This window comes from Myxocyprinus asiaticus, chromosome 32 (assembly GCF_019703515.2).
Source record: "Myxocyprinus asiaticus isolate MX2 ecotype Aquarium Trade chromosome 32, UBuf_Myxa_2, whole genome shotgun sequence".
NCBI classification, from domain to species: domain Eukaryota; kingdom Metazoa; phylum Chordata; class Actinopteri; order Cypriniformes; family Catostomidae; genus Myxocyprinus; species Myxocyprinus asiaticus.
Window position 1 is genome coordinate 14,369,406 of NC_059375.1, and position 11,361 is coordinate 14,380,766.

The window sequence follows — 11,361 nt, forward strand, 5'->3', positions numbered from 1 at the left end:
CATTCTAAGATGACTGGAGTGTTGTCCAGTGTATCTGATGGTAGGAATGGAAGGAAATGTTTAGAGCTGGAAGTAGAGGATAAGTGAGGAGAGCCAAATATGGCAATTGTGCTATTAAAAGTTATTATTATCTAACACTGAATTATTTTCAATCTAACGGAAGTATCACTTTGACATGGCTGTTTTTGTTTTAAAAGTAAATTATGAAATAGCACTAAAACTTGTTTCTCACTTCTAAAAATTCACCTATCAGAGTCTTGCAAGGACTAAGTGTATGTGTATTAATAAGTTAAAGTCATGTACAGTACAAGAGTAGATTTTCTTTATTGTTTGAGGATTATGCATCTTATTCATTTTGATATTTTCAATGTTACAAACATCCCCCGCAAAACATTGTAAAACTGAATGCACTATAGATTAGGATCTGAAACCTTTGAATTGCTTTAACCAACTGAAAAGCTCCACCAGTAGAGCGCACTCATCGCACACCTCAAATGAGCTTGCCCAATGTTTTTACAGTGTAACTGAAATTACTTGAAATAGTTGTTGATACATGATTCCTTGCAATTGCATTTTTATTTTAATAGTGGGAATGTTTTGTTAAAGCTAAAACAAATTACAATCAATTAGGTTTTTAGGGTTTTTCAAATGTTTTGATGCCAAAGACCCCCATTATGAACCTCTTCTTAAAATATAAAAGCAGCTTTTTATTTTTATGAATAGAGTCCCATTTAACCATGTGAGAACAATAGTAAGTGTGGTATTATAAGCCAAAATGGTGTTTGCGAAATTAATTAATTGACTTACTGTCATTGTGCTAAAGCATAAAAAAAAAAAAAAAAAATCTGGAACGCATTTACTTTGTGTGTAAGTTGTACTGTAAGTTGTCAGTGTTTTTCTACCCACTATCAGAATAGTGTTAGATGAATAAACATGAAGAGAATTGTTTTTTTTCTCTCTTAAATTTTCCACAACCCTCCTAGCACCCGTTTGCGGTCCCCTGGGGGTCCCTGAACCCTGGTTTGAAAACCCCTGATTTAGACAACATAAAAAATTCATATGAAAATATATATACTAAAATACATATCAATAGAGTACGTTGGTGAAGACAATTGATTATATACACATCTCATTTAAAAAACAACAACAACAAAGCCAATTTTTGTAGGCTCAGGAGAGTACAGGAGATGTACAGAAGAGAAGAAAGAGTAAAATTTTAAGGTATAGATTAGACCTATATTCTCAGTTAAAGTAATCTTAAATGAAATAAAAAACACAATACTATTTAAAAATTAAGTTATGGCAGTTGACTTAAACCCCTACAGTGTAACTTAAGGTTTTTAAAAATCATTATTTATCTTGTTTAATATTATAACTTTGACAGATGGAAATGATAAAAAAAGGCTTAGGTTACAAAAATATTTTATACAGATCTGTAAGCAGCTAAACACTACCTACATCCACACTCTGCCACTTTCATCTCCTCATAGAGATGTCGCACCGTGATGACACCTTTCTCTTGGTACATGACAGTAATCGGGTCCAGCTTGGTTGGGACGCAGCATGCCATGTTTGCCTTTTTCGGATTGCTCAGATTAACTAGAGTTTGGATGATGGCGTGTTTGGAGGGGCTTACATCATATGTCAGGGGAAAATAGCACACCCCTTTGCACTCATAAGCATCATACTCGGGTGGGGCCACAATCCATTTATCCCATCCGATGTCTTTGAAGTTCACCTTCAGTGATGTTCTCCGACAGTAATTGTTCTTTGCTTTCCTCTTTCTCCTCGGGTGCTGGTCCACAAGAACATGATTACCCAATAATACCCCTTCTTTCTCATGAAGAAGCATCTCCTTCACTTCTTTCATTGACTCTCCCATTCTATTCCCAAGATCATCCGAAAACACAATTAAAACCGCTGAAGTGTTGTCTTCTAAACCCAGGTTAATCTCAAGCCATCCATCTTTAAGAGACTCACTGTCTTGTTCGATCTCTATCTGGAGCTCACCTGCCCAGTGTCCACATTCATTCCAGCTCCGGATGGCCCTAGTCACATCAAAGGCCACCCATGTGTTTTTGGCCTCAGTTACATCTCTCTCATCCAGAAGGTGTAAAATGTTTGTGTTCTGTCCATATTGTACATCATAAACATTAATGGAAGTGAAGAGGTTGTTGCTGGTGGTTTTACCTCTTTCCCAGAGAGTGAATAGCCTTAGTTGTACTAATGTAATCTCTTCGTGATTTGGGATAGAAACGTTGAATAGCAGTCTGTGTTTTGTTTTGTTGCCATGTCGAACAGAGTATGTCACATCTGTAGAGGATATAAAATGGAAATTTTGAAATAGTTGTGACAGGAATATTATCTTTAAAGTGTTAGTTCACACAAAAAAAAAATTAAAATTCTGCTGCCATTTTTTAATCTGCGTTTCGTTCTTCCAAACCTGTATAACTTTCTATCTTCCATGGAACACAAGAGGAGAAATTTCACAGCAACTATGATGATTTCAGTCATGGTAAACATTTCTGACCGTGGAACTGCAAAAACCAATAAGCTGCAAATAAGCAATGTCCTGTCATCAGAGATGTAGCTATCTACCTGATTGTAAGCTTACCCTGTATGACGAAGCTCCGAATGACATCAGACCGAGGGATGGAAGTCTTATCAGAAGCATACTTATTGTAGAGTTCTATCATGAACTGAGGAGGCTGAACCTTCCTGTGCTCTTGCGGCACACCTGATAAATTCAGCTTCCTTAAAAAATCCTCCTTCATGAACCCCAAAAAGCTCTCCAACTTAGAATTCATGGTGTCTTCTTCCTCAAGGTATTGTTCCTCAGCCTGAATGAACTTGGTATCTTCCAGCTGGGGGATTTTACCCAAAGATTTCCCCATACAAAGCCCAACTGTGGCAGCAAAATTGATGCACACCAGAAGGACCAGATATTTTAAACCTTGCATCTTTGTTTAGTTGATGAAAAGGTTAGGTGAATTTCTGCTCTAATTTTACATCTGATTTTCTTTTGTAGAAGATTCTTTGAAATTGGGGTTCCTCAAGTGAACCTCAAGTTCACTCCCATGCTCTACACTAAGCAGCACACACTTTGGGAACCGAAATAGCAGCACAGCTATTCTTATCTTTGAAAACTTGTCTTAGTTTAAGCTTTGTTATCTTGAGGAAGCTTGCATTTAATGAGGATTCTATAAACACTTTGGGAACAGACATTGGGAACTAATGAGTAAGATTTTGCCAAACCCTTCTGTATTCACAGGGTCACATTTCAGGCTGCTGTCACAAAAGCAGTGCTATCGTTGTAAATATGATTGTGTATATACAAGATCATGATTGAGTGAATCAGCCTCAGCTATGATAAATATTAACATTATAGATTCCAGTACTTCCAGTGTTTCTATTTTTATGTTGCCCATCCGCTAATAAAATAAAATGCTGGAATCTGTTGGAATCTAGTTGTGTAATACTTTAATGGGTTAGAGGCCTTTGCCCTGTCATTGCAAACATTCTTAGATTCTAATAATCATAATAGGTCTTTGTACACTAAAGAATCCTCCAGGATTTCACAGAAAATTTGTTTATATCAAACAACAGTGGTTGAAGAAATCTTTTGCATAAAAACACAAGTAATACAGTATGAAAAAATAATTACAAATGACTTATAATAGCAAAAAACAAAACTCTGATAAGTTTCACACATTTTTGACAAAATCTCTGAGACATATACTTTACTGCAAACTCTATGACAATAATGAATCCATAATTTATTTGATTACTTTATAACTTGTTCTATAGCTATGACTTATCAATAACTAATTTGGTCTGGCCTCACAAGGTAAAAAAGCATGCAAGTTGTCGTTAATGTTAGAATACAAGGGCCTTAAACGTCACCAGGCACTAGATGGCAGCAGTATGCTGAAAGTTCCTCATTGTCCGTCTCACAAATGAACAAAAATGGTCTGAGGTTTACTTTTACATGCAAGATTCTGCAGTGCACCATTGCACTCGTAAATTCTACAGCAAGTTAAACTTTAACTTACATGCCAACAGACCAAACAAATTACCCTCAATGCAGACACATAACAAGAATTTATTTACAGAAATCTGTTTAAATCATTACGTTCTTGTCAATTTGCCATGTATTTATTCAAAAAGAAAACCGTTTGGCTTACTAAATGTTACAATAAGGATTATATACAATTCATTAAAATAGAAAGAGTGGAAAAAGGATAGAGCGTTTGTGTGAAAAGATCCAAATCAAAACTGTTTTGAGGTGTTGAGGTCTTATTTGCAGATATCAAAAGATTCATTATTTGTAGAATGGAAAGTTTAACCAGTTCCCCATTTCCTTGGGCTGAGTTCATTGTGTTTTTTTTAAGTCTGATGTCTATTTATCTATGTCCATTAGTTACCATAATAGCTTATCGACAGGCACAGGTCTCCACAGACATACTGGGGAAGACCTTCAGTACAATGTTCCTGCTTATGTCAAGGAACAGCACAGCCAGAGGGCTCATCTTGTCAGGTACGCAGCATGGTTCTGGAACTCCAGGGACTATTCCCACGGCTCTCACTATACTCTGGATGGTTGCATGATTTGAAGGATGAACAACCTGCATGGCATTAAGGGAAAAAGGAGTTAGAGGCATGGGTGGCGGTAAGGGTGCAAAGCCCTGAATATCTTGTAGTGATGTCAAAAGTACCAGTGCTTCGGAATCAAGTTGATACTAAATATACTAATATTAAGTAATATATTCAGTACATATATATGAATGAATGATACCAGTCTTTCTTTCTTTCTTTCATTTCTTACCAATCACTGACTGAATTCGCTATCCATGCGCTGTCTTATTGGCGGCTGCTTTCCAGCACTCATGTTTGTGCATACACGAACAGCGCTTACGACTCAGATTCTGGCTGTGTGTGAACGGTCAAAAATGTCTGTTTTCATGAGATATTGGAAACTCTTTTAAGTACCCTGTATTTAGATATATAGCCTTAAGGTGTGGAATTTGTTTGGCTGTGGCATGGCTGACATTTGAGCATTCTGGTGTAGTTGTGGTCCAATAACGGCTGCTTTCTGGGGATATGGGGGACACAGGAAAGTTATGGGTGAGTTTTGGCTGCTTTCTGTTGTGGGTCCCATATCATTTGGCAAGTGACTTTTTGGGACCGTATGGTACATGGTATGTTGGGCCGAATTTGGTAATGTTGCCAAATTCAGCGCAAGGCATTATGCTATCTGGGAGGCTATGCCCCGAATACCCACTTACCCTAGAACAACCCCTGGTTAAGGGAACTACTAAGAAAAGAGTACTGCATTATTGAGATAATGGTCAAATGTTGTTTTTAGGACAATTATATCAAACAATTCAACTATTGGAAAACTACACTCACTGAGCACTTTATTGGGAACACTGTTGTCCTAATAAAGTGGCCAATATGGTCTTCTGTTGTTGTAGCCCATCTGCCTCAAGGTTCGATTTGTTGTGCATTCTGAGGTACTATTCTACTCACTACAATTGTACAGAGTGTTTATCTGAGTTACCGTAGCCTTTCTGTCAGCTTATGACCAGTCTGGCCATTCTCCGGTGACCTCTCTCATCAACAAGGCATTTCTAACCGCAGAACAGCTGCCCACTGGATGTTTTTTGTTTTTGGCACCTTTCTGAGTAAACTCTAGAGACTGTTGTGTGTGAATATTCCAGGAGATCAGCAGTTATAGAAATAATAAAACCACTGAGATCAAATTTTTCCCCATTCTGATGGTTGATGTGAACATAAATTGAAGCTCCTGACCTGCATCTGAATGATTTTATGCATTGCACTGCTGCCACATGATTGGCTGATTAGATGATCGCTTGAATAAGTAGGTGTACAGGTGTTCCTAATAAAGTTCTCAGTGAGTGTATATCAAATACACTTCTGGTTTATGTTCTACTAGACATACACTACCGGTCAAAAGTTTTGAAACATTTGACTGAAATGTTTCTCATGATCTTAAAAATCTTTTGATCTGAAGGCGTATGCTTAAATGTTTGAAATTAGTTTTGTAGACAAAAATATAATTGTGCCATCATACTAACTAAAATTTTATAAAAAATTAAATTAAATTAAAAAAAAAAAAAAAAAACAGATTTTGAAATTGATGACTTGGACCAAATAATAAAGAAAAGCAGCCACTAAGTGCCCAACATAGATGGGAACTCCTTCAATAACTGTTTAAAATGCATCCCAGGGTGATACCTCAAGAAGTTGATTGAGAAAATGTCAAGAGTACATTTCTGCAAATTCTAGGCAAAGGGTGACTACTTTGAAGATGCTAAAATATAACACAGTTTTGATTTATTTTGGATTTTGTTTAGTCACAACATAATTCAGATAGTTCCATTTATGTTATTCCATAGTTTTGATGACTTTACTATTATTCTAAAATGTGAAGAAAAATTATAATAAAGAATGAGTGTTTCAAAACTTTTGACCGGTAGTGTATGTGCACCAGATATTAGAAATTCTTGTGTTGTCATCTTATTAAATGTATCCTACATTCACTATACAGTAGTACTACAAATAAGGATGCTTTTTTTAAATAGATTGTTTAATGGATAGTAATACATAGGGTCCATTTTGAGTATTTGGAAAGTGCTGGATCGGTTTAAAATCAAGTAGGAATAATTGGATTTTCGAAAGCACAATAGTTACCACCTCCCTGTAATTCCCATTGGTCAGTGGTTGCATCAGAGTGTGTTTATATTTTCAACTTTTGGTTGCTCGATGTGTTTGTCCTCTTCATGCTTATGACGTAGAGAATCTTTATTAAAAATTATTGTATCAATGCAGCTTTCTCTGACGCAGCGTAAACTCTATAGACACCCTAATTTTGAAGAGTTTGTACTCAAAAATGACAATGGTTTCATTGTATTAGTGTGAATGTGTAAGTGGTTGAGCTTAGCCCATTCCCTGACCTTAATTGGGAATCCACAGGTTCCTGCACAGTAGTAGGCATCAAATGCTTTTGGAGCTAATATCCATTCACTCCAGCCAATGTCAGCAAAGTCCACCCTCAGGTAACGGCGCGTACACATTCGTGGCTCACTCCACTGCTTGCGTCTAGCTTTTTTCATTGTCTTCTCGTCAAAGCTGAGCTTCTGGGATCCTCTCAACCTGTCATGATTGTCCTGGCCTTTTGGCAAGACTTTGGGCTTTTTCGCAAAAAAGGTACTGTCCCATAACTCCCTGTTCTTAAGATCGTTGTAGTGGACATTAGGTAGATAGTTATTCTGCAAGTTATCAACTTCCCTTCTGATTCTAGAACTTAAGGAAGCTGAGGGAGGCTTGGTCCCTTTCTCCTCAAACACTGGAGATGGACTGTATCTTTGCAGGCTGATCGCAACACTGTTTGGTTCTGTTATGGCAATGTCGTTGGTGTATACAAGAATAAATGGCAAGCTTTGAGGAGACAAGTGATGCTGGCGTCTCTGGTACCTGTCCCCAAAGTCAAACTCAACAGTAATCAAGAGCTCACCCTGAGCTTTGGCATGTTTGATGGCTGATGATACATCAGTAATCTGCCATAGCCCCTTTCTGTTAGAGGACAATGTGATGTTGCACAGCAGACAAGGGATGGCAGCATTTGGTGATGTGCCCTTAATGATGAGATGCCCCATGGTAAGTGGCTGCAGGTGCTGAAGGCGACATGAGGCGCCACGGGAACGTCTGCAGTGCCATGGCCGTTGACGGGATTGCTGGTCAAGAAAGTGTAGCGTTGAAGTCAAGATCACTTCCGAATCAGGGATAGAGTTCAGGTTGAAGTTGAACAAAACCCTATGGTGGGAGAGCTCTGAAAGTAAACATTTGAAAAGAAAACAGTCTGTAATTGCTGCTGTTCAAACTACTTTGGGTTTTATACTCCTGTCAATATAAAACTTATTGGATAAATTAGTGAAATTTTGAATGCATGTGATTGACCAGTAAAGTTTCTAGACAACATCCTCATAAACAACACGTTTTTCACATTCTAGATTTAATATCTAACCACATTCTGCTGCTTACGAGGTAGCTTAATAAAAAGATAAATGCTCCTTAATCAGTCTCTGACCATATGGTAGTGTTTAGTGAGCAGCTCTCTAGGTTTCTTTCTTTTTTTTTTCTGTTTCCACTAATACCCTCTGTGTTTTAATAGAGACCTCCACTGGAACTTTAGCAGCTCAGAAAATATAGGCACTAAAACTGGAAAAAAAAAAAAAAAAAAAATTGCAGTTGCTGAATAATGTATTCATTTATAACCTTGCATATATAACTGATATTTCATATTTAAGTGCATTTTGCACTATGGATTTTAAATATTCACTAAATGGAGAATAGGAATCATTGTCATCTACTCAAGGGATAATCTATGAATAATTAATTAATTAGACATCTAATTTCGCTATTATTGTTTAATCAAACATAATTATCATTAAAACATAGCCTGTCAAAAAAGCATAGTTGCGAAAATGATTAAGAGTTTGCTATGATGTAATTAAAAGTAGCCTAAAGAGGAATCAGAGTATGAAGCACGTGCATTAGGTACCGTCCACACTGAACGCGTGCTTGCGCCAAAAAAAGCTAGACGCAACGCCACAAATAGAACAGAACACAGGTGTCTCAAGAGGCGTTTTTAAAGGTTGACGTTCTATTTAACTTTACACGGTGACTGAAAACGTGGCGCTATAGTAAAAGACGCTGAAAAAACCGAGGGGAAAATAGGGCGCAGCGGTCAAAGACGTCCGCCCGCGCATCTTCTCTTAGAAAAAAATCAAAACAAAAGATAAACAGCGCAGAAGGATGCAAATACGCGGTCCGTTGAACGGCGCCTTATGCGGCTGATTTTCAACTCAAACTACGCTTTTCAGCACAATTTTCAACAATTGTAAAGTTTATAAGTTGCTAATTACACTCACCTGGGACGGGTTTGAAGCTTCTGACAGTATTTACGTTCTGTTGATGACCATGATGATGCTGATGCTTCTTGCTGTATTTATCATAAACTCTGTACATATTAATGGTCATCATGTCCAGATCAGGATTGTGAAATGACGGTTCTGTGGCGGGTGTATCTCCGTTTAGTTCAGAGGAGTTCACTAAGTAGAGTTTTACGATGTTAAGGCAGATAAAGATTTGTGCCGCAACGCATATTGTTGCCATATTGGCAATGTTGACCTCACAATCCCTTTAAACTTAAAACATATGATGAAAGTGAGACCAAATGGTAGATGGCTGATAGATGAAAGCTCGGGTTCGTCTGAGAAGGACTGATATATAAAAAAAGCCTCTTAGAGTGCAGAATCCCCTTTGCGTAATGTTGGTGGAGAACTACTAGAAGCTCATACACTTGTTTCTTCTTACGGCTAAAGCAATGACAGATGATGACGCGCCCGGCAGCCAGCCAACGAGAGGCTGCACTGCGTTAAAGCATTATCCTTAAACGATGTACAATGCATTCAGGTCTGAAGAAACTCTAAGGCTTTGGTGCTGCATGGTGGAAATAATATAGCCTACATACAGTAATGTATGTAACCTCCTGGGACCCAAACATTTTTGGATTTTATTCATTTTTTCATATTCATTCACTCATATTTAATTGTATGTCCTCTGTAGGATATCATGACTCAATTATTAAGAATAGTCCACAACTCAATTTTTAGGTATAAAAAGGCTAATATTCTTTAACATGTCCTCTGTAACGCTGATGTCAGAAAAAATGCTTATGGAAGATGTTTATATGTTTTTTTGTATGCAAACTAGGACATATGAATTAGCAGTGTATTAAGGTGTTTAATTGAGTGTTTTGCAGCATTTTGGCACAGAAATCTTAACTTACACTAAAACAATACTGTACATAAACCAAACACTGCACATATATCTCAACTATGTTATTAAACACATTATTAAATGATTTTTTTATTTATTTAATCTTTAAGTCCTGATTACACATTTGTGTAAACGTGCAAAAATGGGTGTTGTATGCCTATTTGTATTTGTCTTGTAATATTTGTAATCATTATTTGTAACGATGAGACTATTAATTATAAAGTTTCATTGGAATATCTCATATTTTATAGGAATGTATTTTTATTTATTACCTATTAACGTGTTGCGTCTCCCCATCAGGTCCAAACATATGCACTTAGTCCTGATGTCCCTTATAGAGGACATAGAAAAAAAGAAGAAGAAAAAAACACACCAATAATGTCTTTCTTGTAAAAGATAGTTTACTTAGAAAAATCACTGACTTATATATATATATATATATATATATATATATATATATACACACACACACTGGCATTTATCATTACAATGATAGCCCTGTGAAAGAGGTGCTGACAAGCCATTAAAATACTTCCAGCTGCCCTGTTCAGCGCTGTTAGGTTTGTCTTTTCACACTGATCTTTACATGCCCTTACTTTGTGTTAAAGGTTGCCCCAATAATGAATGATGATGAAAAAAAGTTTTCATTTATACACCACATCTTACAACACCACATCCATTTCTATCTGTGCGCTTTCACTTAACTCATTATGCAACAGGCAGACTTCGGGTGCAGAGTTTGGGAGATTTGAATTTGGCTTTGACTTTATATACATAATGTACCATTAATCCACTTGAAATGAGTAGCTTGTACTTAATAAATAATATCTTTATTATGATAAATGTGTGTTATTAAACATTGCGTTGCCATAATAATCCATCTAGAAGGGCCAAAACAATTAATGCAGTCTCAACTGAAAGGCTGAATATCATTGAATAATATTGTGGTATCCGATATTATTGTTTGCCATTCATTACCTTTTCATCATTGTTCAAATAATGTACATTGGAAAAATACACTAGGAAAAGACAAGTCGAAGCCTGGTATTAGACATTTACGGCTTCAGTATACACTTATAAACGGCTGCTAGAAAAAGTAAACCAATCAGACTTTCCAGTGTTTTGTCTGAAAATGACAAATATGTCTGGTGCCCTCTAAACTGATTTGTCCTTTTCAAACCTCTTTAGTACTTTTGTCATTTTTGACATGGCATAAGTTCTGTTGTGTCAGAGTGGACTTGGATTGAAAGAGCTCTCTCATTCTCAGTATTTTTGCCTTGGGTGCTCATCTAAACTAAAAGACAGTGAAAGCTATGTTGTTTTTGGCCCCTCATCAACCTCCCCCCTTGCATTTTTTCATATTGCTGGCTCCAGCTAAATGGCCATTTTGACTGATTCGGTCATGGATGTCCGTGGGCCATAAAAACCTCTGTTAACCGCCTCATCTGTGCCAAGATGTCCATATGTAGCTCACACAATGTTCATCAGTGTTTGGCT

At 37.0% G+C, this 11,361-nt stretch overlaps 2 protein-coding genes across 3 annotated transcripts; both read right to left on the bottom strand.

Annotated features, from left to right (window-relative positions):
- Positions 1–319: 319 nt before the first annotated feature.
- LOC127423246 (growth/differentiation factor 2-like) lies at positions 320–3,008 on the bottom strand. The gene is made up of 2 exons (XM_051667392.1): positions 2,615–3,008; positions 320–2,313 (listed from the first exon to the last, which is right to left on the bottom strand). Exons 1-2 carry the CDS (start codon positions 2,958–2,960, stop codon positions 1,451–1,453), a joined length of 1,209 nt encoding a protein of 402 aa, XP_051523352.1. The 5' UTR covers positions 2,961–3,008; the 3' UTR covers positions 320–1,450.
- A 470-nt stretch (positions 3,009–3,478) lies between these two features.
- On the bottom strand, positions 3,479–10,182 carry LOC127423236 (growth/differentiation factor 10-like). Of its 2 annotated transcripts, none has more exons than XM_051667376.1 (3): positions 10,137–10,182; positions 6,978–7,852; positions 3,479–4,625 (listed from the first exon to the last, which is right to left on the bottom strand). In XM_051667376.1, the coding sequence occupies exons 1-3, from the start codon at positions 10,159–10,161 to the stop codon at positions 4,434–4,436; spliced, it is 1,092 nt and encodes a 363-aa protein (XP_051523336.1). In that variant the 5' UTR covers positions 10,162–10,182; the 3' UTR covers positions 3,479–4,433. The 2 variants fall into 2 exon arrangements, with proteins under 2 accessions (XP_051523336.1, XP_051523335.1); XM_051667375.1 differs by lacking the exon at positions 10,137–10,182 and adding an exon at positions 8,955–9,354.
- Positions 10,183–11,361: the final 1,179 nt, after the last annotated feature.